We start from the raw sequence: 26,007 nt of genomic DNA on the forward strand, positions 1-26,007 counted from the left end.
GATGAATTTTACCTCTTTGCTTTTTTTTGTTGTTTATCCTTGTTAGAAGCAGAGCTTGGTCACCCTGAAGGATTGGAGCAGAAGTGGAGAGTCCAATACACCATCCGAAGCAGGGAGCAGCCAATCAGAATTCTTCGTAGTGAACAAGCCACAGGGCTCAGGCAACCTGCAAGAAATTATGGGCACAAAGAGCATCTCGGTTATAGCAGCAAAGCGTCGCTCGCGAGCAAATGTGGCTGACTCTGCGTTAGCACTCACAAGAGGAAAGGGAAGGAGGATTCAATCCATGCCTTCCGCCGAGGAGACTGAGAAGGAGAACTGGGGTCAAGTACACTCAAAGAAAGATACATTAAACAATGAAATGAAATCTGGAGTCAAAGGTGATCATCTCGCACTGAAAATGGGAGGGAATGCCTTTGGAGACCGTCCAGAATGTAGCAGCCCTTCTCCTCTAACCTCATGGTCCAAATTGAAAGGATTGAGAAAGGCGGATCAAAAGGATGATTCGATTGGAATAAAAGAAAGGAAGAAACAATCACGTGCTTTTGGAATAAATTCCCAGGGGGTAAGACCGGTAGACATCAGAAATGTTAATGATGATGGCTCGAACGTGATGATTGTTCCACAGTAAATGACCCTTCAAAAGCACTTCTCCAGAGTGGAGAGGCTCAGTTCTGCACTATCTCCCACCCCCACACAGCTACACCAAAAACAGAAGTAAAATCCGTCTTGTACTTGAACAAGAATTTTATCAAAAACACATCAGTGCACCCATGAAACACATTTTTTCAGCTGAGTGCATGTGCAGGTTAATCGGCGGTGCTAACGTGCTGCTGGGACAAAGAGGTGCATGACCAAGTCATCTGTGTTCCGTTGGGTTGGTCTGGAAAAGGGAGGAATGCTTTGCAAGAGGGCTTTCAAAACTGAAAGTGATAAAGAATACTGCTGGCTTACATTTCTAGTCAATCCTCTGGGTATGGACTCATTCCAACTGACCCATGGGCAGATGTATATGTTTATAAAATGCAGGAAATAATTCAGAGGGATTTTCCTCTAAACTAGCATTCAGAGCATTTCATCTCTTCTGATCTAGGATCATGATTTGAAAAGTTCATTTGGTCTTTTCTTCCATTGGCACTCCCTGACATACTCCAAAATTCCCTGTTTTGTTGTTACTTGAGGAGTTTAATCCTAAGAAAAACTTTTCGGTTAATGTCAGTTATATTAGCTAAGAGGCTAGAAAGCATGGGCTGTGACTTCCGGTCAAAAGGAGAAGGTGGTATTCTTTAGGGAATTTCTGTTTCAGTTAGGGCCTCAACAATGTGATTAAGTTCAGTCCCAACGATGGGTCTCGGCCTGAAACGTTCACTGCTCATTTCAATGGATGCTGCCCGACCTGCTGAGTTCATCCAGCTTTTGTACGTGTTAATTTGACCGCAGCATCTGCAATGTACTTTGTGTTGATTAAGTTCTTTAATATTTAGGGGTACTGCAGTTGATGCAGATACCCAGAAAGGCTTCAGTAAGTGAGCATTGAGATGGGTTTTCTCGTGCGACATGGATGGTTATGAATTACAGAGAACAGAAGCTTGTTTGTGTTGCTGTAATCAGTTTGTGGTGAATAGATGCATATGGGCCCCGTGGTTCTTCATGGATCTAAATTAGAAACATTGATACCTGTCAACTTCATGAATAATTTGGATTTAGTAGCCAGAGAATTACTTCTGTGCACCTTCAATTTTGCTTCTGGTGTTCCCTTTTATATATCCTTATTATCAGTGTGCTCCCTTTTGGGAATAGCCATCATTTTCTGCATGTGAGCCAATGATATTTAGTTTTATCACTCTGTTGCTTCTCTCTGTCTTTCCACAGACTCTGAAATTTCAAAATGCTTTCTAGCAAGGGTGAGCAGAAATTTCCTCTGGCTAAATATTAGGAAGACCTTTGTCTTTGGTGTCTATCACAAACCATTTCCCTATGTGCTGACAATGTTCCAATCTGTGGTAATTGCCTGACACTGAACCAGACTGACAACAGTTTTATTTCATTAATAATTCTGAACTGAGTTTCAAATATTACTTTAACAGCCTCTATCTACCTCTACTAAAACTCTCATTCTGTCTCATTCCTTTGTATCTCTAGAGCTCATTATTCCAACACTGTGCTGTCAAGCTAAATAAACTTGAACACTCAAAACTCTATTGCACCTACTGTAACTCACACCTAACCCTTCTACCAGCCCTCCCCCATCCCTGTTTGCTTGCTGACACGTACTGAATCTCACTTAAATAACCACTTCATCTTAGAATTCTTCACCTTGGATTTAAAATTTAAAAACCTCCAGTTTTACAATTCTCCCAAATTGGTGGAGTGATGGTTAGGTTATTGGATGGCAACTTGTGATATGGTTTCAGATTCCACCTAGCAGCTGACAGAATTTAATCAACTGTAATTTGTTAAAAAATCTATTTAATAATGACTACGGTACTACTGGACTTTTGTAAAAGCTCACAAGTACTTTTACTGATGGATTATTAATGCCTTTCTTGGGAGGAAATCTGTTTTGGCCCATGTGTGACACTAGGCCCACAAGGATGAGGCTAATGCTTTATTGCACCATGAAATCATCTAGTATGCCACTCAGTTCAAAAATATATTTCACCACTACATTCTGAAGGACAATTACTTACTGATGGGTAAGAACAGGTGGCCTTACACCTCCATTCCAAAAAAAACAAACTGAAAAAGTAATCAGTCCATCACCAGAAGCCATGTCTTCAGTTCTGGAATTCCCTTCCTTTTATTTTTCACTTCTATTCCCCTTCCTCTGCATCAAAAAAATTCCCTCTTACTTTTCTATTTCCACTGGTGCTGCCTGACAAGCTGAGTGCTTTCAGATTTTTTTCTTTACAGAAAAGATTTGCAGGAACTGAATAATTTTGATATTGTAGGCAAAGTAAGATTGATTTTCAATTCTTAATGTTCAGAACAGACAAAATGAATTGGAATAAATTTCAGTAGAAAACAAAGATATGTTGGAGATGGAGCTGTGTGACTTAGTATGATTAAAGGATAAAATAATTGCTGGAACAAGAGCAGATAATGGTGAAAACCATTAACTGTGAGCATGTGAATCGACCTTGTGGCATTTCAATAGAAAAGGCTGGAAGTTCCATAGGACAATAAAAAGGAAAAGGTTTCACAAGAGACAACAAAATCTGAAAATAAGTTAGATATTTATGATTGTCAACTGACCTTTCAGCTGGAAGCTGGTCTGGTTCTCTTCCAGGACAATGGACAAGCTTCCTAGTGTTTTTCTGAATATCTTTGTTATTTTTTATTGTTTATCCTTTACAGCTGTGTGTCTAAATAGAGCAGGCTAATTGTGTGTACAAATGCTTCAAGTTTTCCCCAGCTCTTAGCTTTTTGATGGACTGACTTTGGTAAACTGACCTCTACCTTGCTGAAGCCCAGTGCCAACTGTCAGACACTTCCTCTTACTTGCCCCTCAAACAGGATATCACTAAGGAGCACCAGGACATTGTCTCCCACACCAAAACTGACCTTATTAACTCTGGGGTTCTCCTATCCATTGCCACCAACCTCATAGTTCCCGGACCCCTCACCTCCCGTTTCTACCTCTTACCCAAGATCCACAAACTTGCCTGTCTAGGAAGACCCGTTGTTTCTGCTTGTTCCTGCCCCAATGAACTGATGTCTGCATGCCTTAACTCAGTTTTATGCCCCCTCCCCCCAGTGTAGTGCCTTCCTATCTACATCCGTGACACTTCACATGCTCTTGATCTTTTCAATGACTTCAGGTTCCCTTATTTTCACTATGGATGGTACAGTCTCTGTACACCTCCATCTCCCACCAGGAAGGCCTCAAAGCTCTCCATTTCTTAATGAACACCAGACCCAACCAGTTCCCCTTCACCACCACTCCTCTGGCAGAACTTGTCCTCACTCTTAATAATTTCTCTTCTGGCTCCGCCCACTTACCTCAAATAAAAGGTGTAGTCATGGGCATTCACATGGGCCTCAGCTATGCCTACCTTTTCGTCAGCCACGTGGAGCTTACACTGGTATCACTCCCACTTTTCCTATGCTGCATCAACAACTGCATTGGTGCTGCTTCCTGCACCATGTGGAGCTCATTGACTTCATCAACTTTGCCTCCAGCTTCCACACTGCCTTCAGATTTACCTGGTCCATTTCCAACACCTCCCTCTCCTTTCTCTGTCTCTGGAGACAGCTTATCTACTGATGTCTGCTACAAACCCACAGACTCTCACAGCTACCTGGACTACAACACTTCCCACCTTGTTACCTGCAGAAACACCATCCACTTCTCTCAATTCCTGTCTCTGCCACATCTGCTCTCGGGATGAGGTTTTTCATTGTAGAATAAAGGAGATGTCCTCTTTCTTCAAAGAAAGCGGCTTCCCTTCCTCCACCAACAATGGTGGCCTCAGCCATTTCTCATCTATTTCACGTATGTCTACTCTCACCCCATCTTCTTGCAAACCCACCAGCGTTAGAGATCCTCTTGTCCTCACCTATCACCCCACCAGCTTCCAATTCCAACAGATAATTCTCCATAACTTCCACCATCTCCAGCAGGATCCCACCACCAAGCACCTCTTCCCCTCCCCCCACTTTCTGCTTTCCATAGGGATTACTTCCTATGCAACTCCCTTGTCCATTCGTCCCTCCCACCGATCTCCCTCCTGGTACCTATCCTTGCAAGCCGAACAAGTGCTACACGTGCCCTTACATCCCTTCCCTTACAACCATTCAGGGCCCTAAATAGTCCTTCCAGGTGAGGTGACACTTCACCTGTGAGTCTGTTGGGCTCACAGTGCGGCCTCCTGTATATTGGTTAAGCCCAACGTAGATTGAGAGACTGCTTCACCGACCACCTTCTCGCCATCTTCCAGAAAAAGCAGGATCTCCCAGTGACAACGCATTTTAATTCCACTTCCCATTCCCATTCCAACATGTCAGTCTATGGCCTCCTCTATTGCCATAGTGAGGTCAAACTCAGACTGAAGGAACAACTCCTTATATTCGATCTGGATAGCTTCCAACCTGATGGCATGAACTTCAATTTCTTGAACTTCTGGTAATGCCCCCCCCCCTTCACCATTCCCCATTCCCACTTCCCTCTCTTACCTGCCTATCACCTCCCTCTGGTACTTCTCACCCTTTTCTATCTTCCATGACCTTCTGTCTACTCCTATCAGATCCCCACTTCTCCAGCCTTGTATCCCTTTCACCAATCAACTTTCCAGCTCTTTACATCCCCCCCCCCCAGTTTTACCTATCACCTTGTGGTTCTCCATCTCCTCCTCCACCCCCCACTACCTTCTAACTCTGACTCCTCTTTATTTTCCACTCCTGTTGAAGGGTCTCGGTCCAAAATGTCGACTGTATTCTTTTCCATAGATGCTGCCTGGACTGCTGAGCTCCTCCTGCATTTTGTGTGTGTTGCTCGGATTTCCAGCATCTGCAGATTTTCTCTTGTTTGTTTTTATATATTGCACAGTTAGCTCAAAGAACACGATGTATTTCTACAGCAGGATTCAGCAATGGTTCTGATAATCAGCATTTGATCTCAAAGGCTTTGTTCATTTAATTACTCTCTGGCTTCTTGCTGATCTGAATTATGGATTTCAAACTTCACCCAAAGACTTTGGCACATAATCTAACAATTCAGCGGAGTGCTGAGGGAACGGCGGAAGTGTTATCTTCCAGCTGTGGTTTGAATCGAGAGTCAGTCGACTGTTAATTCATTTCCATAGATGCTGCCTGACCCGCTGAATTCCTCCAGCATTTTGTGTGTGTCGCATCAGTCCACCATGTTAGCTGCTTGTAAAGTAACACTATTCAAAGAGTAGTAAGTCATTAAAAAGTAAGCAGGAAAGCTAAAAGTATAAACAACTATTCATTGTACACAGGCCTGTTGAAGTTTGTTCGAACCTCCATTGCTTCCAGCTGTTTGCCGTTTCCTCTCTTTCCTCTGCAGCTCCAATCTGAATGACCTCACATTATCCTGCTCTGGATTCCGTTCACCTAGTTTTGCTCAATTTATTTATACTGACTCGTAACACACACAAAACGCTGGAGGAATTCAGCAGGCCAGGCAGCATCAACGGAAAAGAGTTAGTTGTTGATGTTTTGGGCCAAGGCCCTTCATCAGGACTGGAAAAAAAGATGAGGAGGGGAGGAGGAAGTGCAAGGTGGTAGGTGGGAGGTGAAACCGGGAAGCGGTGGGGGGGGGGGATGAAGTAAGGAGCTGGAAAGCTGATAGGTGAAAGAGGTAAAGGGTTGTTGGAGAAGGGAGAATCTGATAGGAGAGGGTATGAGACCACAGAAGAAAGGGAAGGGAGAGGGGGACCAGAGGGAAGTGATGGGCAGGTAAGGAGAGGAGTTGAGAGAGGGAAACAGGAATTGGGACAATGGGAATGGGAAGAGGGGGGAAAATTACTGGAAGTTCGAGAAATCAATATTCATACTATCAGGTTGGAGGCTACCCAGACTGAATATAAGGCGTTGTTCCTCCAACCTGAGTGTGAAGTAGATCAAAATCATAATTACAGACATTCCACTCACCATTACTTCTCTTACATCATCCACAGTTCTGTTATGTTCATCAGACTTGACCTGTTCTTTACATATCCATGCTGATTAACTAAACAATTTAAAGTCATTATCTTAAACACAAACCTTTAAAATTTCTGTAAATCATTTCCTCGTTCACCTCTCTTAAACAGTTGAGTAACATGTTCAACTTTTCACCTTAACCGAGGGAACTGCAAAAAAACTATAGTAACAGCATTTAAATCTTTCTCACCTACTTCCTTGCAAACACTGGGGTGAAAACCGCCTGGTTTTAGGGATCTGTCATCCAGTTTGCCATTGTTCCCTTAATCACTATTACGTAGGCAGGTCCCTGTCACCAATTCATTATTCATTTACTCAGGAGTTCAAAAAAGCTCTCCTCTACTTTTGTGCAGCGGCATTTTTCTGTTTTCTTATTTATAAATTCACCATCGTCCATTTTTATATCAACTTACACCCGACTACCTGCTCTCTGTGGCATTTGCTATCTGTTTTAAAAGCTCTACACCTATAGTTTTCTGTGGGCTTTGAGTTTAAACCGGCCGTGTGTATTTAATTTTTTTTTGCCTGTTGTCCAGTCCATGCGATTTTTGCTTCTGTGAAAAACAATGACACTGAAAATGGTCAGTGTGTAAAAGAGGTGGTCAAAGTGATTGTATTTATGTTGTTACTCTACCGTGTCACTCCCCAATCTCCTAACTCCACTGTTACTCTTTGATTCACATCCCAGTGATTAGTGTATTATTTGCACATAAACTTATTTTTCTTTTCATTCATAGATTCCTAAACTCAGGTCTTACCCTTCGCGGCAGCACAATCGCAAGAGTGTATTTGATCACAGGTTTTCGGTTGCTCCGCACCTCTCGCAGAACTCTAATCTCAAGCCAAGTATTGTGCCAGTAAGGATTGCCAATCTGTCAAATGCCAATGTGCCAACTGCAGCAAAGATCAAATTCCCACTCAACTATCATTCAGGTGACTCTTAATTCGTTTAATGCTAACTCTCTTCCCTATTTACTGCCTCTGTTTTAAAAAGTTACCTCTGTTATCCCTCTTTTCCAATGGTCCACAGAGCAGGAACATAAGGAACACAAATCAGATATTCACGACTATATAAAAATATAAGTATTAATAAAGGAGCATTGCTCAGTTGATTTTTAAATCTTCTGATCATCATTCTAAATTCCCTTTTTGAAAAGAAAATTCTTAATGTTTAAGTTAAAAATATCCCATGTGCTCTGATGCCTGATGGGTGAGCTGGTTCTAGATTAAGTTACTGATTTTCAAACCTCGGTATACCTAGTCTGAGGTGTAAAGTTGCAGCTTCTGATCTCTCTGCTGATATCCTTGCAAATATACATGCATATTCATGTTGACCATGGATATGTAAAAAGTCAAAAACCTCAGGATAAGATATTAATATTGCTCGTGCCAGTGGGTTGTGAGCACTTGCTTGGTGTTAGGAGTGGCATAGGGATGACACACAGGGGTTTCAAGTGGCCACCCTCCTTTCTCGATGTTATTTCGATTAGCCCACTATATCCCCAGAGGGCGTGACGATTAATCCCCCTCCCCCCAATTTGTCTTCCCATTTTCTTGTTACTATCTTGGAGCTCAGGAGAGGTCTTTTCGCTTGATCCGAAGCCATTGACTGCTTTTTTCACCTGCCTCTGATGATTTGCAGTACAGTCTGACTATGGATCCCTAGCTTCTTCAGCAGCTCGATGGTGGATGTTCACTCAAGGCAGAACTTTTCCCTCCTGGGAGACAAATGCTGCTGGTGTCAGGGCATTAGTTGATCCAGGGGACGGGGAGTTGGTTGCTGTCCTCCTGGTCTCGATCGGCACTGCCCGATTCTTCAAGACCTGGTTGTGATGCCGTGGGTATCTGCCTTGGTGTGAGGCTGCTTTTGCAGCTTGCCAGGCATGCTTGAGGGTTGCTGGAATTGGGCACAGGACACCATTTGGGTCCTCACAGAACCACTGGTGGAGATTTTTTTTTGTGTGAGGGAAGGGCATCATATGTAGCTCTGATGAGAAAGCTGTTTGCTTCCATCTGCCGTATGTCCTTCCTGTTGATTTTCTCCTCTCACTGATTTCCCACCACATCCATTGCCCCTGCTTAGCCAGGGAGGTTGTTGCACAGGGCGACTGAGGGTGCAGGACACCGGCACGTCGACTGAGTTGGGGATGCTGGCGTAGACGTGAACGTAGAACAGCAAACTGGAGGAATCTTGACAAGGAGACGGGATTTACAGGGACTATCTTGAAACTAGAGCTAATCAAGGAGAAAGGAGCATTAAAGGGGAGCAGCCAACCAGAACCATGACAGAGATAACCTTTGCACCTCTGTCAGTCTCTTCTTTTTGCCACACATCTTGGACAGTCACCTTCCTTCGCTCTGGAATTGTGGCCTTGTGCCAGGTGGGTCCACTTGCTGCCAGACCAAAGCCACCCCTGCCCTGTTAGATTTGCCCCTATTTGTCTCTATGCCTAAGGGCTGTAGTTGCTTGCTGCAGTGCATCAGCCAGGGTTCATTTTCACCCAGATGATAAAGACAGTGCAGGGTTACTGATGGTCTTGCCACATAAGTTTTTGTGTGTCATCTGTAGACACACCTGTTGAACATTTGAATTCCCCTGCAAAGCCAAACAATGGAAGTTCAAAGACTCCATTACCGTAGAGACTGATGTTACTGATACACCTTGGGACACTGAGCCACTTCTTTACAAACAACTTGGTGATTCGCTTGAGCTTCTTCACGGTTGTTAGTGGGACCTCATAGACAGTGAGTGGCCACATCACCCGGGATAGGAGTCCAAATTGTAAGCACCAGAGCTTCAGTCTTCCAGGCAGCATGGTCTTGGTGATATTATCCAGGCCATTGGCGATGTGTTGCACCTGCTCTTTGTCCGTGAGGCTGGCGTGGTACCATCTACCCAGGCTTTGGACAGGCTGTTAAGACACTGTTGGAATTGGGTCATCGCCCATGAAGAGCTTCATGTCTTTCAGCATTCCCTTGACTATGGAGATGCTTCACCACTTGTTGGGTTTGATTTTCATTCTGGCCCACTTGATGTTTTCCTGCAGCTTTCCAAGTATTCGCTTGGTAGTATTGTTATACTGTCCTAATGGGGGGAAGACGAAGGCCAGCACTTGGTCTTTCACCACCTACCATCCATCTTGAAGCCCTGATAATGACCTCCATGGCCATGGTGAACTCCAGGGGTGATATAGTGCAACCTGCCATAATGCCTACTTCCAGTCTCTGCCAGGTTGTGGTAAAATCTGCTGTTGTGAAACACAATTGCAGGTCTTGAAAGTACAGCTTCACCAGAGATGCGATGAGTTCTAGTACCCAGAAGAAGTCAAATGCTTCTCAGAGGAATCTGAATGATCGTGTTCACTTGTTATTTAATCTGGAATATTACATCACCTTTGAGTTGTAATACGGTAAATATCTCATTGCCAGAGGTGCTGCTGCAGCACCTTACCATTGCAGCTGCACCTATCTGCTTGTGTCTCCTTGCAGGGTATTAGGAGAGGGCTCCAATTTCACCAGAGCACCAACAGGAGAAACAGGTAGGAAGGGAGGCAGGAGAGGGGGAGGTTGATGATGATGTTGACCACAGCTGGTACTACAATGGATGAGTATCACAAGTATCAGAGGCTGGTACTACAATGGATGAGTTAACTAGTTCTGTGTGTCATAGGAAAAGACTTCTGTCAGTATGGCAGGAGCAGAGATATGAACCACATCCAACTTCATCCAGACTAATGTCCTGTCCAGAGTGTGTAGTGACTTTAATTTGGGAACAAGAGTGAAGACAACAGGAACCAGATACATGTGGATTGGAGTCTGGGAGCTTGGGTTGTTGCTGGTCTGGTGGTTTGATACTGTATTGGTTTGAGAATACAGGGTATGGTTTGAGAATAAGGGGTAGGTCATTTAGGACAGAGTTAAGGAAAAACTTCTTCTCCCAGAGAGCTGTGGGGGTCTGGAATGCACTGCCTCGGAAGGCAGTGGAGGCCAATTCTCTGGATGCTTTCAAGAAGGAGCTAGATAGGTATCTTATGGATAGGGGAATCAAGGGATATTGGGACAAGGCAGGAACCGGGTATTGATAGCAGATGATCAGCCATGATCTCAGAATGGCGGTGCAGGCTCGAAGGGCCAAATGATCTACTTCTGCACCTATTGTCTATTGTATTATAGTGATACCTTGATGTATCTGTTTGTTGAGATACAGTGTGTAATAGGCCTTTCCGGCCCTTTGAGCCCCGCCGCTCAGCAATGCCCCTAATCCTAGACTAAGCATGGGTTAATTTACAATGACTGACTAAGCTACCAACTGGTACGTCTTTGGACAGTGAGAGGAAACCAGGGCACCCGGAGAAAATCCACACGGTCATGGGGAGACCCTGTAAGTTCCTTACAGGCAACTGTGGGAATTGAACCCAGGTCGCCTGTGCTGTAAAGTGCTGTGCTTAACACTATGCTACCATGCCGAAGAGTGCAACATTTTCTCCCCAGTCTTTTGAGGGTTTGCCTTGAGTGCAGGTTTAAGATATTGATGATTTTCTGAGGAGTCAACTCATCGCAGACAGTCAGGCAGCAGGTTATCATAAGCAACCACCAGAATGTACCTTCACTTGGCTGTATATAAATGCCTGAAAACAGCCTATCAAAGGAAACATTTTTCATGAGTTATAAGGACAAATTGAAAGGGAGTATCTTTCCTGCAGCCTGACATCAACTTCAGGAGAAGACACTGAGATATAAGGTTGGGTGACTAAAACAGGTTTATTCCTTATCTATTTCCATTTGCTTTGTTACAAAACAAGTTTAACATTCAAATACATACTATTTTTGCCTTAAGGCATCGCAGAGTCAAATAGTATAAGAACAGGCTATTCAACTCAGCATGTCTGTGCCAAACATGAAGCACACCATCTACATTAATCATCACGTCCTTATCAACTTTCTCTCAATTGTCCTACCGCTTAATTACTAAGAATAACTTACAATGGCCGATTGACATACTAAACAGCATGTTTTTGTCATGTGTCAACAAATTTATTTTTATTTTCATTCTATTTATTTATTATTGTTTTATATATTTCTTGTTGTAACTTCTTATAGTAGTTTTAAAAATGTATTGCACTATACAACTGCAGCAAAACAACAAAGTTCTCATCTGTCAATGATAATAAAACTCATTCAGATTCTGATTCATTGATGGAAACCCATGCTGTGTTAAATCCACAGAGACGTGATCCAAGGTCAGGACACAAGCTGGGTGTCTGGAGCTCCTGGCCAGTAGCACCAGACCGCTGTGCCTTTCCTTGAATGTGTAGGGTTGTCACAGTTGGCATCCTTGCATCCTTGCAGAGATCACATTTGTTATCTCAACCATGGACAGTGAGGGATTCTCTTCCTTTAAAGGAAAAGACTTTATTTCAACAGAACGTACAATTATAAAATAATTAGATCAATACCATACTTGCCAATTATTACAGCAATGATTGTATATGACTGGTAATGCAATATTGATTGCTGTCTTCTGATTTTTTTTCTCCCTTTGTTGGCTTGCTCTTGCAATGACACCTTCTAAGGGGGGGGGGGGGACTTCTGTGAAAGCATGTAAGATATGACACGGTGTCATGGTGAGTTGAAATGTCTGCTCTGTTGCTCATTTCGTAGTGGCCATGCTTTATGCTTGAGTTTGAACACAGCAGGAACTGGTGAGAGAAAATTAGTTTATTAGAGCCTGCTTGTGCAGAATGTCTGACATAATACTGACCACATCCAGTCCTATCAAGCAGAAAGGAACATTATGTTTTTACCAATGATCATTCATCCATTCTGTCTTTTTATGCACTTTGAAATTATTATTTGGTACAGTGGCTTAAACTGGGAGTTCCATTAGGGATTTCTCATTAATGAATGCATGTGAACTTCATTGACTTGAAATCTGAATTGTTATTGTGCTTCCAATTTATTGCACGGCAATCATATCAATATATTTTGATATGTATACCCTTAATTGCATTAACTATGATGATGACCAACTGGCACCAATATTGAGCAACAGTGAAAAGGGCTCAAGATCTCAATCAATATTCCAACCTCCAGATTTATTTGTGCAGAAGCCATAGTTCTTGAAGCAAGGAGACACGTTTCATGAAATACAGAGATCTTATGTGAGCCATTCAAGTAATTTGATCAGGGATTCATTCAATTATAATTAGTATAATCCTACCCAGCAGCATATAATGGAAAATTATGCATTGTCTGGGCCCTCTTTAATTAATGGTGTTCTTCGCCAGTGTTAAGGATTGGATTGAAAGAACGATAATTCAGCAGAAACCTTGTGAAAAATGCCTCCCCATGAGAAAGTTTGTTACATCCTGTGTGGACAATGCTCTGCTTCTTGGCTAATATGAGAGGTGAAGCTGATGATATTGAGTTGGGATATCCCTTAGTAGCCCTTGTCATCCTCCTGCTTCTCTTGCTCCAGCAGGTCTTCACACCCTGCACACTGGACCCAGAACTTGATACTCTTCCTGCAGCAGTGGCTGTGTCTTTGGTTGTGTAGGTTATGCAGCAGAGCTTACAGCACAAAGAAGTCAATGCACCTGATCAGTGCATACTCTGTGACACCTCAAACGGATGTAGTCAATGGAATCTCATTGCTTTCTGTTGTCTATTTAATATTTGAGTTATATTACAAATGCCATCCTCCTACCACTGCAACTATTGCAGTTGGAATCTGAACTAGTCTGAGAATTTAGGGAAGTGTAGCACTTATTTCCTAGGATCAATTGTTCTGGGATATAGTGATAATTGAAAATATTTGCCAATGTGGACACCCTCAGAGTAAAGCTGTTACCAGAAAACATGGTATTGTGGGATTGACCATCAAGAAGCTCTTCCCATGATTATCAGCAAGTCATACATTAAAGAAATAGATTACAAGGTCCCGTTTATTCATGAGAGCACTAAAATGGTCCTGAGGCCAAACAGTGGCTAACTTAATTCCAAGTAAGCCAGATATGCTGGCATATCTCAGCACCTTACTAAAATCAACAGAAGAAATAGAGAACCTTTCTGATTCCACAGCGTGCAGATAGTTCAGAGACTGGGCAAAGAGCTGCTGCTGCTATCTGAAAAAATCCAGTGGCACGGGAGGTAAGTCACCATGACTAAGAACTCTATGTATAGGTCAATTTAAGCATGATAGCATGGCTAAAAATCATGTTGTTAGATGCTATCTCTATTGTAACATCTGTAGAAAACCTGTGGAAAAATCCCTCTAATCCTTCTAGCAATTACTTCAAATTACCTGGCATTTGACCCTCTGCCAAGGGAGAAAGGTTCTTGCAAAGAAACACCATAGAATCAATGAAAATCTGCATACAACAAGATGGACAAACAGCCAATGTGCAAAAGACAACAAGCTGTGCAAATACGAAATAATAATAATAAATAAATAAATAAATAAGCAATAGATTTCAAGAACAGGAGATGAAGAGTCCTTGAAAGTGAGTCCATAGGTTGTGGGATTAGTTCAGTGTTCGGTGAGCGAATTTGAGTAAAATTATCCCCTTTGGTTCAAGAGCCTGATGGTTGAGGAGTAATAACTGTTCCTGAACCAGGTGATGTGGGTCCTATGGCTCCTGTACCTCCTGCCCATCCAGACTATTCCAGCCTGGGGACCATGTCTGGCTGTCCTTCCAAGATCTGCTCCTGCGCACTGACTCCCACAAGCTCTCACCCCGATTCATCGGTCTCTTTAAGATTACCCATCGCATCAACCCAGCCAGTTACCATCTCCAGCTGCTCTCTCTCTCAGGATCACACCCACCTGCCATGTGTTCTGCCTCAAGCCCATTGTCCATGGACCACTCAACCCACCTGAATCTGCATTTCTGGAACCAAGGATGGTGGAAGGTGGTCCAGTACACATTGTTCGCTGGTTGATAGATTCACGTTATTGTGGACGGGGTGCACAGTACCTGGTTGTCTGGGAAGTGTATGGCCTGGAGGAAAGGTCTTAGGTGCCATCCAATTTTTCTTGGATCCATCACTCATCAAGAGGATCCACCGGACCCCTCTTGATTGTCAGGCGCTGACACTGGTAGGCTCCTCTTGTTCTCCACCCAGCTACCAGGAGCTACCTGTTTTCAACTCATCACCTACAGAATATTTAGACCAAGCTCTCATCCACAGTCCCTTGTCCACACATCGATCAAGCCAGCCTCAAACACTTGCTCCAGGCCTTCAGCTACCTTGTTGCATTGTATCTGTTCTCTCTTATTTTGTGGCCCTTCGTGGCCAGATATTTTGCAGTTTATTATTAAAGTTATTGCCCACTGATATATCATCTCTGCTGCGCCACGTTTGGGTCAAGCCTCCTCCACGTTTCCTGACATCTACTTCCTGTAGGCTTTTCCATTCAAGAGCATTGGTGTTTCCTTACCAGACCATGATGCATCCAGTCAGTATACTCTCCAACAGATGTCTGTAGAAATTTGTCAAAGTTTTTGCTTACATTCCAAATCATTGTAAACTTCTAAGAAAGTAGGGGAGCTGTTGTGCTTTCTTTATAATGACGTGTGTATGCTGGACCCATATTTCACAAATTTCCCATTATATATGGCAGAGATAATAAACCTGATTCTGATTTTAGACTTCTACCTTAGGTCACAAACTTATCAATCACCCCTCGTATATGGCAGAGATAATAAACCTGATTCTGATTTTAGACTTCTACCTTAGGCCACAAACTTATCAATCACCCCTCGTATATGGCAGAGATAATAAACCTGATTCTGATTTTGAGTCTCATCCTTCCTACAATGCAGTGACCAGAACAGTATGCAACACTTGAACCCATCCTAGCCGGCATTCTGTACAGTTCCAGCATCCCTGCTCTTAGCTTCCATGCCTCAACAAAAAATACAAAGAATTCTCTGTCCTGATGAAGGGTCTCGGCCCGAAATGTCAACTGTTTACCCTTTTCCAGCCCTGCTGAGTTCCTCTAGCATTTTGTGTGTGTTGCTTGGATTTCCAGCACTTGCAGATTTTCTCTGATTTGTGAAAGCATTTCATGTGTCTTTTTAGCCAAGTTATCGACCTTCCTGTTTCATTTAACTGTACACAGGATCCCTCTGCTCCTCTGCTCCTCCACACCATTCAATATCGTGCTATTTATTATATATTCCCTTGGCATGCTAAACTTCCCCAGATGCATTCCCTTGGCCTTCCCTCTATTATCCACCATATGAATTAAAGCTTTCCTTATCACAATCAATGACACAGCCAATATTTTGATCTACAATCTTCCTTATCATGTTCCCTACATTTAGGTCAGATTCATCAATATACTTATAAAACCAAGGGGCAAACCATTGAATCCTGTAGAACTCCACCATTAGTAGCCTTCAGATAAAAAAGCACGTGTTAGCCAAGTGCTTCCAGCCATAGAGGGAGTTTTAGATCTTATTTGCCACTCTTCCTTCGATCCAATAGCCTTTTTTTTTCTCTGACAACTCTGCCATTTGGAACTTTGCTAAACTCCCTGTAAGACAGGTTATATTAAATGCATTTCATCATTGACCATCCTTGTTCTCTCCCTAAACCATGAAATCTCTTAACTTTTCTTTAACAAGTTCATGCTGACCGTGCCTGATTAATCTGTGCCTTTCCAAATGCTGTACGTTCCTAAGAATGGAATTCCACAACATTCCCAACACCAAGTTAAACTAACTGCCCTGTAATTACACATTTATCTCTTCCTCCCTTTTCAAATACTGGAATTATGTCAATAATCCTCCAGTCCCCCTGGCACTGCTCCTATGGCCAGTGCAGCCTGAAAAAATATAGTTGGACCCTTTGCAATTTCTTTACATGCTTCTCTTAATAGCCTGGGATATATTTCATTTGTGCTTCCTGTTTTTTTTTCCCCCAAAAGTGATAAGAACATAAAAAATAGGAGCAGAAGTAGGCCATTTGGACTGCTGAGCCTGTTCGGCCATTCAAGTAGTTCATGGCTGGTCTGACCATGGACGGTTCCATGTTTTCCCATAACCCTTAATTCCCCCACTAGGCAATATCTATTTAACAGTGTCTTAAATGTATTTAATGAGGTAGTGTCTACTGCATCTCTTGGCAGAGAATTCCATAGATTCCAGAGAAAAGCAGTTTCTCCTCATTTCCATCCTAAATTTATTCCCCCCAAGTCTTGAGGCTATGTTCCCTAGTTCTAGTCTTACTTAGCAGTGGAGACAACTTTGCTGCTTTTATCTTATCTATCCCTCTTGTAATCGCTTAAGTCACTTAAAAATCCCTCTTTTTGGATATTTAGCATTTTGCACTGGTTCAGCTTAAATATAATATCAGCATTACCTCCCTATTCTGTGAAGACACTATCAAAATAATCATTAAGAACTTTGCCCACATCTTTCATCACAGCTCCCTTTTTAAGCAAGTAAGAGGAAATGGATACTAATATAGATACAATGAAAAATTACAAATAATCTAACAATAATCTTTGATGATTTTCAGGTGAGAGCCAGTTGCAGAAGATTGAAGTGAGTAATGCCGTGTCGAGTACCATCCACCAGATAAATGCAGAAGGGAATAAAGGGCTGCTCTTGCAGAAGCAAGTCCGAGGTCAGATATTCATACGTATGAAATAACAGATGCACAGTATGAACAAAACATGCAGATGTGGATATCTGCCCATTCAGCCCCTTAAACCTGCTCCAATAAGATCAAGCCTTCCACTTTCCTGGTGCATCCCCTCTGCAATATTGCCAGTGCAATATAGTTGATGTATAATGTTTTCACAGAGGTGCCATTGTCGCCTTGCTCTTGTATTCTACGCCCTGGATAATGAAAGCAAATATCCTGTATTTCATCTCAATCACTTTATCTACCTATCCTGAATTATATACAATACAATCCTTCTGTTTCTCTGTAGTTTCTAGGGTTCTAATATCCATTGCACATTTCCTAGCATTACTAGTCCTTTCACTTCTATCTGTTATCTCTCTGTCCATCTTACTTTCATTTCGTAGCTGAAAAATAGACTCCCCATTGTCCCTCACACCAAACATTTGTGCAATCTATAAACTTACTAGTCACACATCCCACATGCATATCCACATCATTTATATACAAGCTGCAGAGGGCTCAGCACTGATCCCTGTGCTGCTGTACTGATCACAGGCTCCCAACTGTAAAAGCAGCCCTTGATCAATTTTAGATCCAACTTATTAAACTGCCCCGGATCCCACGGACTAGAATATTTTTGAACCAGTCTTCCGTGCAGGACCTTGTCAAAAATTCCACTGACATCCACATAATCTATATTAACAGTACTTTCCTTAATGGAGCCATGTGAACTATCTCTGATGAATTCCTTATCTCTCCAAATTGCAAATTAGTCCTGCCCCATAGGAGATGTTTCCCATACTTCCCTACTCCTGAGATGGATGCACCAGTCTTTAAGTCCCTAGCTTATCCCCTCTTGAATGAAGATATTACATTTGCTGCACTCTGCTAGTAGATTTCTGAATGGTCCATGAAGACTACCTTATTATTTGTTTCTTTTAGAATCAGAATCAGGTTTAATATCACTGGCCTATGTCGTGAAATTTGTTAACTTTACGGTAGCAGTACAATGAAAAACATGTTAATTAAAAATAGAGAAAAAAACTGAATTACAGTAGGTATACATGTCTTTTAAATAGTTGAGTTAAAATAAATAGTGTAAAAAAATAGTGAGGTAGTGTTCATTGGTTCAACGTCCATTTAGAAACCATATGACAGAGGGGAAGAAGCTGTTCCTGAATCATTGAGTGTGTGCCTTTAGGCTTCTGTACCTCCTTCCTGACAGTAACAAAGAGAAGAGGGTATGTCCTGGGTGGTGGGGGTCTTTTATGATGGATTCTACCTTCCTGAGGCACTGCTCCTTGAAGATGTCTTGGATACTACGGAGACTGGTACCCATGATTGAGCTAACTAATTTTATAAGTTTCTGAAACTTACTTCAATCTTGTGCAGTAGCTCGCCCCCGCCCCATACCAAATGGTGATGCAGCCAGTCAGAATGCTTCCAAAGTACATTTGTAGAAGTTTTTGAGCGTTTTAGTTTACAAACCAAACCTCCTCAAACTCCTAATAAAATATAGCCACTGCCTTGCCTTCTTTATAGCTGCATCGATACGTTGCATCCAGGTTAGGTCCTCAGAGATCTTGAAATGCAGGAACTTGAAATTGCTCACTCTCTGCTTTTTTGATCCCTATATGAGGTTGGCATTCCCTCGCCTTACTCTTTCTGAAGTCTACAATCAGCTTGCTGATGTTGAGTGCAAGTTTATTGCTGCAACACCACTCAACTGACTGGTATATCTCACTCCTGTATGCCCTTTTGTCACCATCTGAAATTCTGCCAACCATGGTGGTATCATCAGCAAATCTACAGATGGCGTTTGAGCTATGGCCAGCCACACAGTTATGGGTGTAGAGAGAGTTAAGCACACATCCCCAGTGTTGATTGTCAGAGAGGTGGAGATGTTATTTCCAATCTGCACAGATCGTGGTCTGCACTTTCATTGCACTATTTATTCATTTTATAATTTATAGTAATTTTACGTCTTTGCACTGTACTGGAGCGGAAAGCAACAAACTTCACATTATATTTTGATGCTGATCCTGACTCATCTAACATCTCTTTTTTGGCTAGAGATTTGAAAACATCTTGCAGTGCCCCAAAAATCACCTCCCTTACCTTCCACAGCAGTCTAGTATATATTTCATCATGCCTTGTTCATTTGTGCAACTTTCAGCTTAATAGCACATCTAATATCTACTCATTTTAATTGTAATTTGATCAATAATTCCACCATGCCCCTCCCTGAATTCTCCACCTATCATGTCCTGTCCCATAGTGAATACAAATCAAAAGCATTCATTTAAGACTTTGTCTATTTCTCCAGCTCCCACACAGGTAGCCATTGTGCTCCCTAATAGGTCGTACCATTATTGCCATTAATAATCTTGTAACATACTTTTCTATTTTCCTTAATCTTGTCCAATAATGCAATTTCTTCTCCTTCTTTACCATGCTAATTATTTTAAGTACTTCCCTACACATGCTATACTCCTGTAGAGATTCACAAGTTTTCAGTTCTTTAAACTTGCCATATACCAACTTTGTTTTCTTAATTCTCCTTCTGATATTTAACCGTATGTACCCCTACAACTGTGCACCTACTCTGTGCCCATTGTGTTGCCCGCTCCATGCCAACTCTCCTCCACAGCTCTAGCAAACTTCTTGGGAGGGATGTGGGCTCTGTTCTGGTCCGGATGCAACTTGTCCATGTAATACACTCCCCATTTTCCCAGAACAAATCCTAGTGATTACATCCAATGCCCTCCATCCTGTAACATCTCTTTAGCCACATATTCATCTGACATATTTTCCTATTGCTCTGTCCATTCGCATTAGGAGTCATCCAGAGATTATAACCTTAGGACCTGCCTTTTAATCTGCTCCCTAGCTCCATAAATTCAAGTTGAAAGACCTCTCTCAACAATTTACCTATGTTGCTGGTATTGTTGTGAACATTGACTTCTGAATGTTTACCCTTCCCGGTTAGGATACTTTGTAATAGTTCAGAGACATTCCTATTGCTTGCAAATGAGTGGGACACGCCATCTTAGATTCACATCTAGGTTCCTAGAAGGACCAGTCCAATGAGATACCAGCCAGATTACCAATGGGTGCTATTACAGGGTATAAATCTACTTCTCATATGTTATTGTACAATCTCAACCAAGGAATAATAAGAAAATTGATGATGTGGGAAATGGATTTGGAACTGGGGACTGTTCTGAAATGGAAGTTGGGATTTTCCTGAGAGCAGTACAAATCAGATAAAATTCAAACAAACTAAACAGCCTAAACGTGATATAGGTGCATCATGCTCCATTCCTCTTCATGGGTTTAAAGGACTTTGACTTGCTTATTTATCTCCACCTTTACACTGATGCATCGTTAATCAACAACATCAATGAATATGATGCAGCAATGGCAACAGTTGTCCAGGTAACTGAAAATAAACTGTGTGGTGTCAATCTTTTTGTTCATGCTCCACAAAAAAAATCTCATTGCATTCATTTAATCTTAATTTGTTAGCATAGTTGACCACTTGCTTTCCTGTGGCCTTTCCTAACTTTCCTTTCAAAGTTTTAATGATGCTGAATGTGCCTTGTGGTTGCATCCGGGGAGTAAATAAGCTTCTGATAATTTCCCTAATTGTTGTGGTTATGACTTACTATTTTGAACACATCACAATGGAAATATCATATATTTAATTATCTATCAAACCCTTGTACAATTTTAGTTCATCATCTTCCACTCTGGAGCAGAAGATCCCAACCTGTTCGTTCTTCAGCAGTACAAAGAGTAATGAGTTAGAGTCTAAAGTCAGAATGACCTCTCTGGCTGTTATCTTCCAAATCTTTCAAGACAGGAGTAGACTCTGTAGCCCTTGAGCCTCCTCTGACATTCAACAAAATCAGGGCGAAGAATCTGTCAAGTCCATCCATTTAATAATTCCCTCTGTGCTCAAATAGTTTTTCATCTCAGCCTTAAATATATTTATTAACCGAGTAGCTACTGCACTGTGAGATGGAAAATTGCAAAGGTTCCGTTATCCCAGTCATCTTCAGTGGTTCCTGCTTATTTTGAGAATTGCATCTTTTAATTCCAGATAATGTCTCTCACTCTACTTTGTCAGACTACTGAAAGTTATTACCTCTTATTCCCCTAACCATCAGAAACCACAGATCCATCCCACTGGCTTTCTTCTCAAGGGGCAATTTTGTCCTGGAATTAATCGAGCAAACCTTCATCCCACTTCTGTAGGGCAAATACAGCCTCCCTTAGGGAAGAAGACCAAAATTCTACAAAATGTTTCTACTATGAGCTTGCTTATGTGCAGATCTTGCATTTAAACTAACCTCTGCAGGAGTAAAGTGACAGCACAATGAGTCACATCTTCCTACTGATTCGTCCTAGCTTTTGCTGAGACAGTTCTCAGGATGTCTTGGTCCATGTGCGAAAAGCAGCGTTCCCATTTCTGTGTCTGTGAACCAGAGTTATAGCTGGGACTGAAGCAGCTTAGCCATATCTCTATTTCTGTGTTTGTCTCTGAAGCTCTCCAAGCTGTGCAACAACGTGTCTGTCAGCACTTAGACTCAGGGATCAATTTGTTTTAACCTGATGTGAATTTACCCTGTTGGTACAGGTGCATTGGATTCTAGAAATTATTTGCAGGTTAAAGTATGCTAACGAGTGAAAAATATTGGAACTAACACTCCTTATAAGCTTAAGTCTTAAAGTGAACACACAGAAAATCACTTAGCGATGACATCTGAGGTAAGGTATTGTGAGTCTCCAGAATAGCCGTACTGTAGGATCTGTTAAGTGAGTGCTCTGGTGAAATGGAGACTAACTGGCTGGCTCCATTTTGCTTTACACTGAGGTTAATGTGTTGCCATTATATTTGTTGATATTTGATACCAAACAAAACACATTTTAATTTGTTTCTGATTACTCACAATAATTTGACTGAATAATGAATTTTAATTTGATTTCTTTTGTATATGGCATCTGCAGACTTTTGTCAGGGTTTACTCATAAATATTGTCCACGCCACACAAGTTCAAACTTCTTCCCACATGAAGAAGTGCTGCAATTTCATTCCTGCAGTTAATGAGATCTTTGTGAGGCATCGGCACAGAATAACCTTTACAGCAGCCAAATGGCAACTGACAGCCATGAATCTTTTATAACCCCCAGAAGTTAGATTAATGTTTAGATTACAGCAGATTTAAATGTGAAATATTGATCAGATTAAACATAAAGCAAAGGAACTGGTACAGAAAGTGAAAGACTGCGAATTGCTCACTGTTATTGATGAGCCTAGGCTGTTGCCTTATTCATTTTTATTACCCGAATTCTCGTTGAGTTTGAATCAATGCAGCAGAGGGTAACCACAGGTTAAATAGAAATAACTTATTCAGTCTTAGTGAATGGGGAGAGGGGGACAAAAACAGAATTTATGACTGAAATGTCCATAAGTTTGGCTTTCATTTTTTATTTGTAACAGTGGCTTGCCTGCTCTCCACTTGACATGTTAACATTTGAACAGTTTTATTTGGTAATTGCTTAGCCAAGTTGGTGCAGCAGCCAGCTTCTGGGAGCCAAGGCTTACTGAGCTAACTCAAACCTCACCACAAGTGTTCATGCTTTTCCTGTCCCATTTGGGACTACAGGCTCTGATGTTCGTAACAGCACAGCAGTGCAGGAGTGTATGTAAGGGCCAGCTCCGCTCTCCAGAACTGTGTCTCATGCTGTTTATACATGGAGCAGCATCAATGTTGAGAAGTCTTCTGCCTGACTCTAAACAGCATTCTGACTTAAAGATGAAATCAGTCCAGTGGAGGGAAAGGTGTAACCAGAAAGGAATAAAGATGTTATTATATTTTTTTACTCCTATTCTCTTGTCATGTCCAAGCCTTAGTTAATATTTTATTGCTTCATTTTGCTATTAATTCATAATGAAATTCCATTTAGAAAATTGCTCATTTAATAGTTTTTGATGGCACATTGATGTAAATTGCTATTCTAACAATGGATCTGGTATTTATTTAATGTATGAGAGATCCTTGTTAAATACCTGTAGAGTCTTCTGACAAACAAGAGACACCATGCAACATGTAAAAATATTAGAAAGACAGAGAATAGATCACTGAGTGATGCAGTGACCTGATATGCTTAAATGTAGGTTACATAGTGTTGCTATGGAATGAGATTTCTGCTACATCTTGAGGTAATAATAGACTTGAGGCTGAACACTTGTTTCTCGAAGAGCACTAATTCTCTACCTATGCAAGCATCTAGTGAAGGGATATGTTGGCAATTCTTGCCCATATACCCTCTTGATATATAACACTTTAAAACTAGCTTATGAAATAGGGAAGTATGGGGGGTTGTGAGAGATATAATCTTTACACAAAGTGGTGGGTGCATGGAATGCATGTCAGGGGAGGTGGTAGAGGCAGGTACCATAGGGGGAATTTCTTAGATATATGCACATGGATCAAGCCCCATGACCAATTATCCTTGGATTTCCTGATTTAACATGGTTTCCAACTAAGCAATGGCTCAACTTTAAAATTTTCAACCTGATTTCAATTTTCTTCATGGCCTCATTTGCCCCTGCAATCATCTCCAGCTCAGAATCCTAAAGAATCTGTGCTCCTCCAAGTTTAGCTTTAGCATTAAATTTCCTTTGTTGGCTCAAACTGAGGAACTTCATCCCAATTCTCTCAGCTGTTATTTCTATATTCCTTTTGGTTATCTGTGCCCAGGTATCCATTGTTTTATAGATATGTTGAAGTGTTTTGGCATCTTTAGTAACTCTTTATAAAAAGATACTGAGCTGTCAGAACTATGCAGTGTTAATGAAATGCAAGTGTAAATGAATGGGATTCTGTTACTGCCTCCTTGTTTTCAATGAACTGGTTACATTAAGCGAGACACTGAACTTGAGATCTGTGAAACTTCCTTATTATCAAGTACTTGGCGCAGCTAATCGACATTTAAAATTTAAAATGATATAGGCTGTAATTTAACCTGGGTGGTAGTGTTACTGTAACATGATAGCAGGGAGCTTTGCTTGTGCACCATTCCTGTTATTTAGTTTCATTGACTTCATTGGACCCAAGTATGAGGAGTGTATGATAAGCAGCTGCAGCGTCACTGACCAACCATCAGGTATACTCTCCAATAATTAATAAAGTGCTTTCATACCTCATTAAAATGATTGGTCTGTTGATCATAAGACTATAAACTTTTTGTTTCTCAATTCATGCAGGGAAGAATTGTGTTTGATTGTGATGCCCATTCCTTTTCACGCACACCATGTTCAGAGATGTCAGAAGCATTATTGTAGGTTCATACTTATATACTTCATAGGTAATATCCTCCTTACTAAGCCAACCAAGAAAAGGCATATTTACTCTTTTTAAAAAGCCTGTTTTCACTCTACTATATAACCCCCTTATTTAAAAAGAGCTAATACTGGGGTATTGCTTCAACTTAAGAAGTTATAATGAAGAAGAAAGCAAGGGCACACTGTATAAATTAGACCTTTTCTTTTTCCAACTGCTATTACAGGACCAGGTTATGGTGCCAATACACAACACCTGCGAACACATCCTGGAAACTTTAAAAAAGGAAGTAATCTGCCTCCCAAGATGACAGATGCAAATTCGCGTAGCAGATCCAAAAAGTGATCACAAGTAGGAAGCACATGTGCAATATAATGGCTGATTCGTGAAATAAGATGCAAGGATTCAGGAGAAGCCTCAAACGAATTTAAACCAGGAATGTGACATCACCTGATCTTATGCTGAACTCCAAATGAATTAATTTGCTAGATTTTTTGATAAAAATATACTGAGATGTTAATTTTTGCATTTTTACAATCCATGGTGCAAATGAATTCATGTAGCATTACTGAGGTTGAGTGAGCTAGACAGTTGAAAAAGAATGCGAGTATAGATGGACTACAAGAAGAGCATGGATTCTAAACTGCTTATGGTGCAGTTCCTTTGAGAGCCATCAACCAATGTATGGATCTTTGGTACAGCAAGAACTGAATTAACTTTGTAGCCATTTGAGTCAAAAATGTCTTTGGCAGGTATTAGGATTTACAAATATCTTGTAACAAAATTATAAACTACCTGTTATTTCAAGTTACAATTAGTTAAAAATTTTGAATAAAAAACTACCAAGAGCATTTTTGTTCTGCTTCATAAAAATAAGAAGTGTTGGTATTTCCTATAGTGTCTTACATCAGACGAACAAATGGTGAGAGTTAATATTTATTGCACTTGAAATAATCAGTTATGTGAATTGTATTCCAATTGATGATGCAAAACAGCGTATGAATAATAATTAATGATGGGAGAGTTGTGAAATAACAATATGATAACTGAAATAACAACTATGTGAAAACTCTGCACATATAACGAATGCATGGCCCATTTAAAAACAGATGCCACTAAAATTTACAGATTTATTGCCTAGGAATTGGATCAATTTGTGCACATTGGAGCTATTTGTGCAGATTTTCCACATGGTGATTGTTTCCAGGTTGCTAAGCACCCATCAGGAAATTGGCCCAGACCCCACCATGCATGATTTAACGTCAGTTGTGCAGCTAATTATGTTATCACGTGTACTGTGGCCATTTCTTAAATTGCTGAGCTATATTGGTTTTTAAAGATGAAGCCTTTC

At 41.3% G+C, this 26,007-nt stretch overlaps 1 protein-coding gene across 6 annotated transcripts in view; it reads left to right on the forward strand.

Annotated features, from left to right (window-relative positions):
• LOC132399328 (kinesin-like protein KIF19) overlaps positions 1 to 25,497 on the forward strand; it is a 185,478-nt gene extending 159,981 nt beyond the window's left edge. For 5 of the 6 annotated variants that reach the window (XM_059979578.1, XM_059979576.1, XM_059979581.1 and 2 more), the window contains 4 exons: positions 47 to 565; positions 7,404 to 7,599; positions 17,194 to 17,301; positions 24,883 to 25,497. In XM_059979578.1, coding sequence (XP_059835561.1) covers positions 47 to 565; positions 7,404 to 7,599; positions 17,194 to 17,301; positions 24,883 to 25,001 — 942 coding nt within the window. In that variant the 3' untranslated portion in view covers positions 25,002 to 25,497. The remainder of the gene's footprint in view (positions 1 to 46; positions 566 to 7,403; positions 7,600 to 17,193; positions 17,302 to 24,882) is intronic. The other variant, XM_059979577.1, reaches the window with a different exon arrangement.
• Positions 25,498 to 26,007: the final 510 nt, after the last annotated feature.

The sequence above is a fragment of the Hypanus sabinus genome, chromosome 9 (genome assembly GCF_030144855.1).
Source record: "Hypanus sabinus isolate sHypSab1 chromosome 9, sHypSab1.hap1, whole genome shotgun sequence".
Classification (NCBI taxonomy): domain Eukaryota; kingdom Metazoa; phylum Chordata; class Chondrichthyes; order Myliobatiformes; family Dasyatidae; genus Hypanus; species Hypanus sabinus.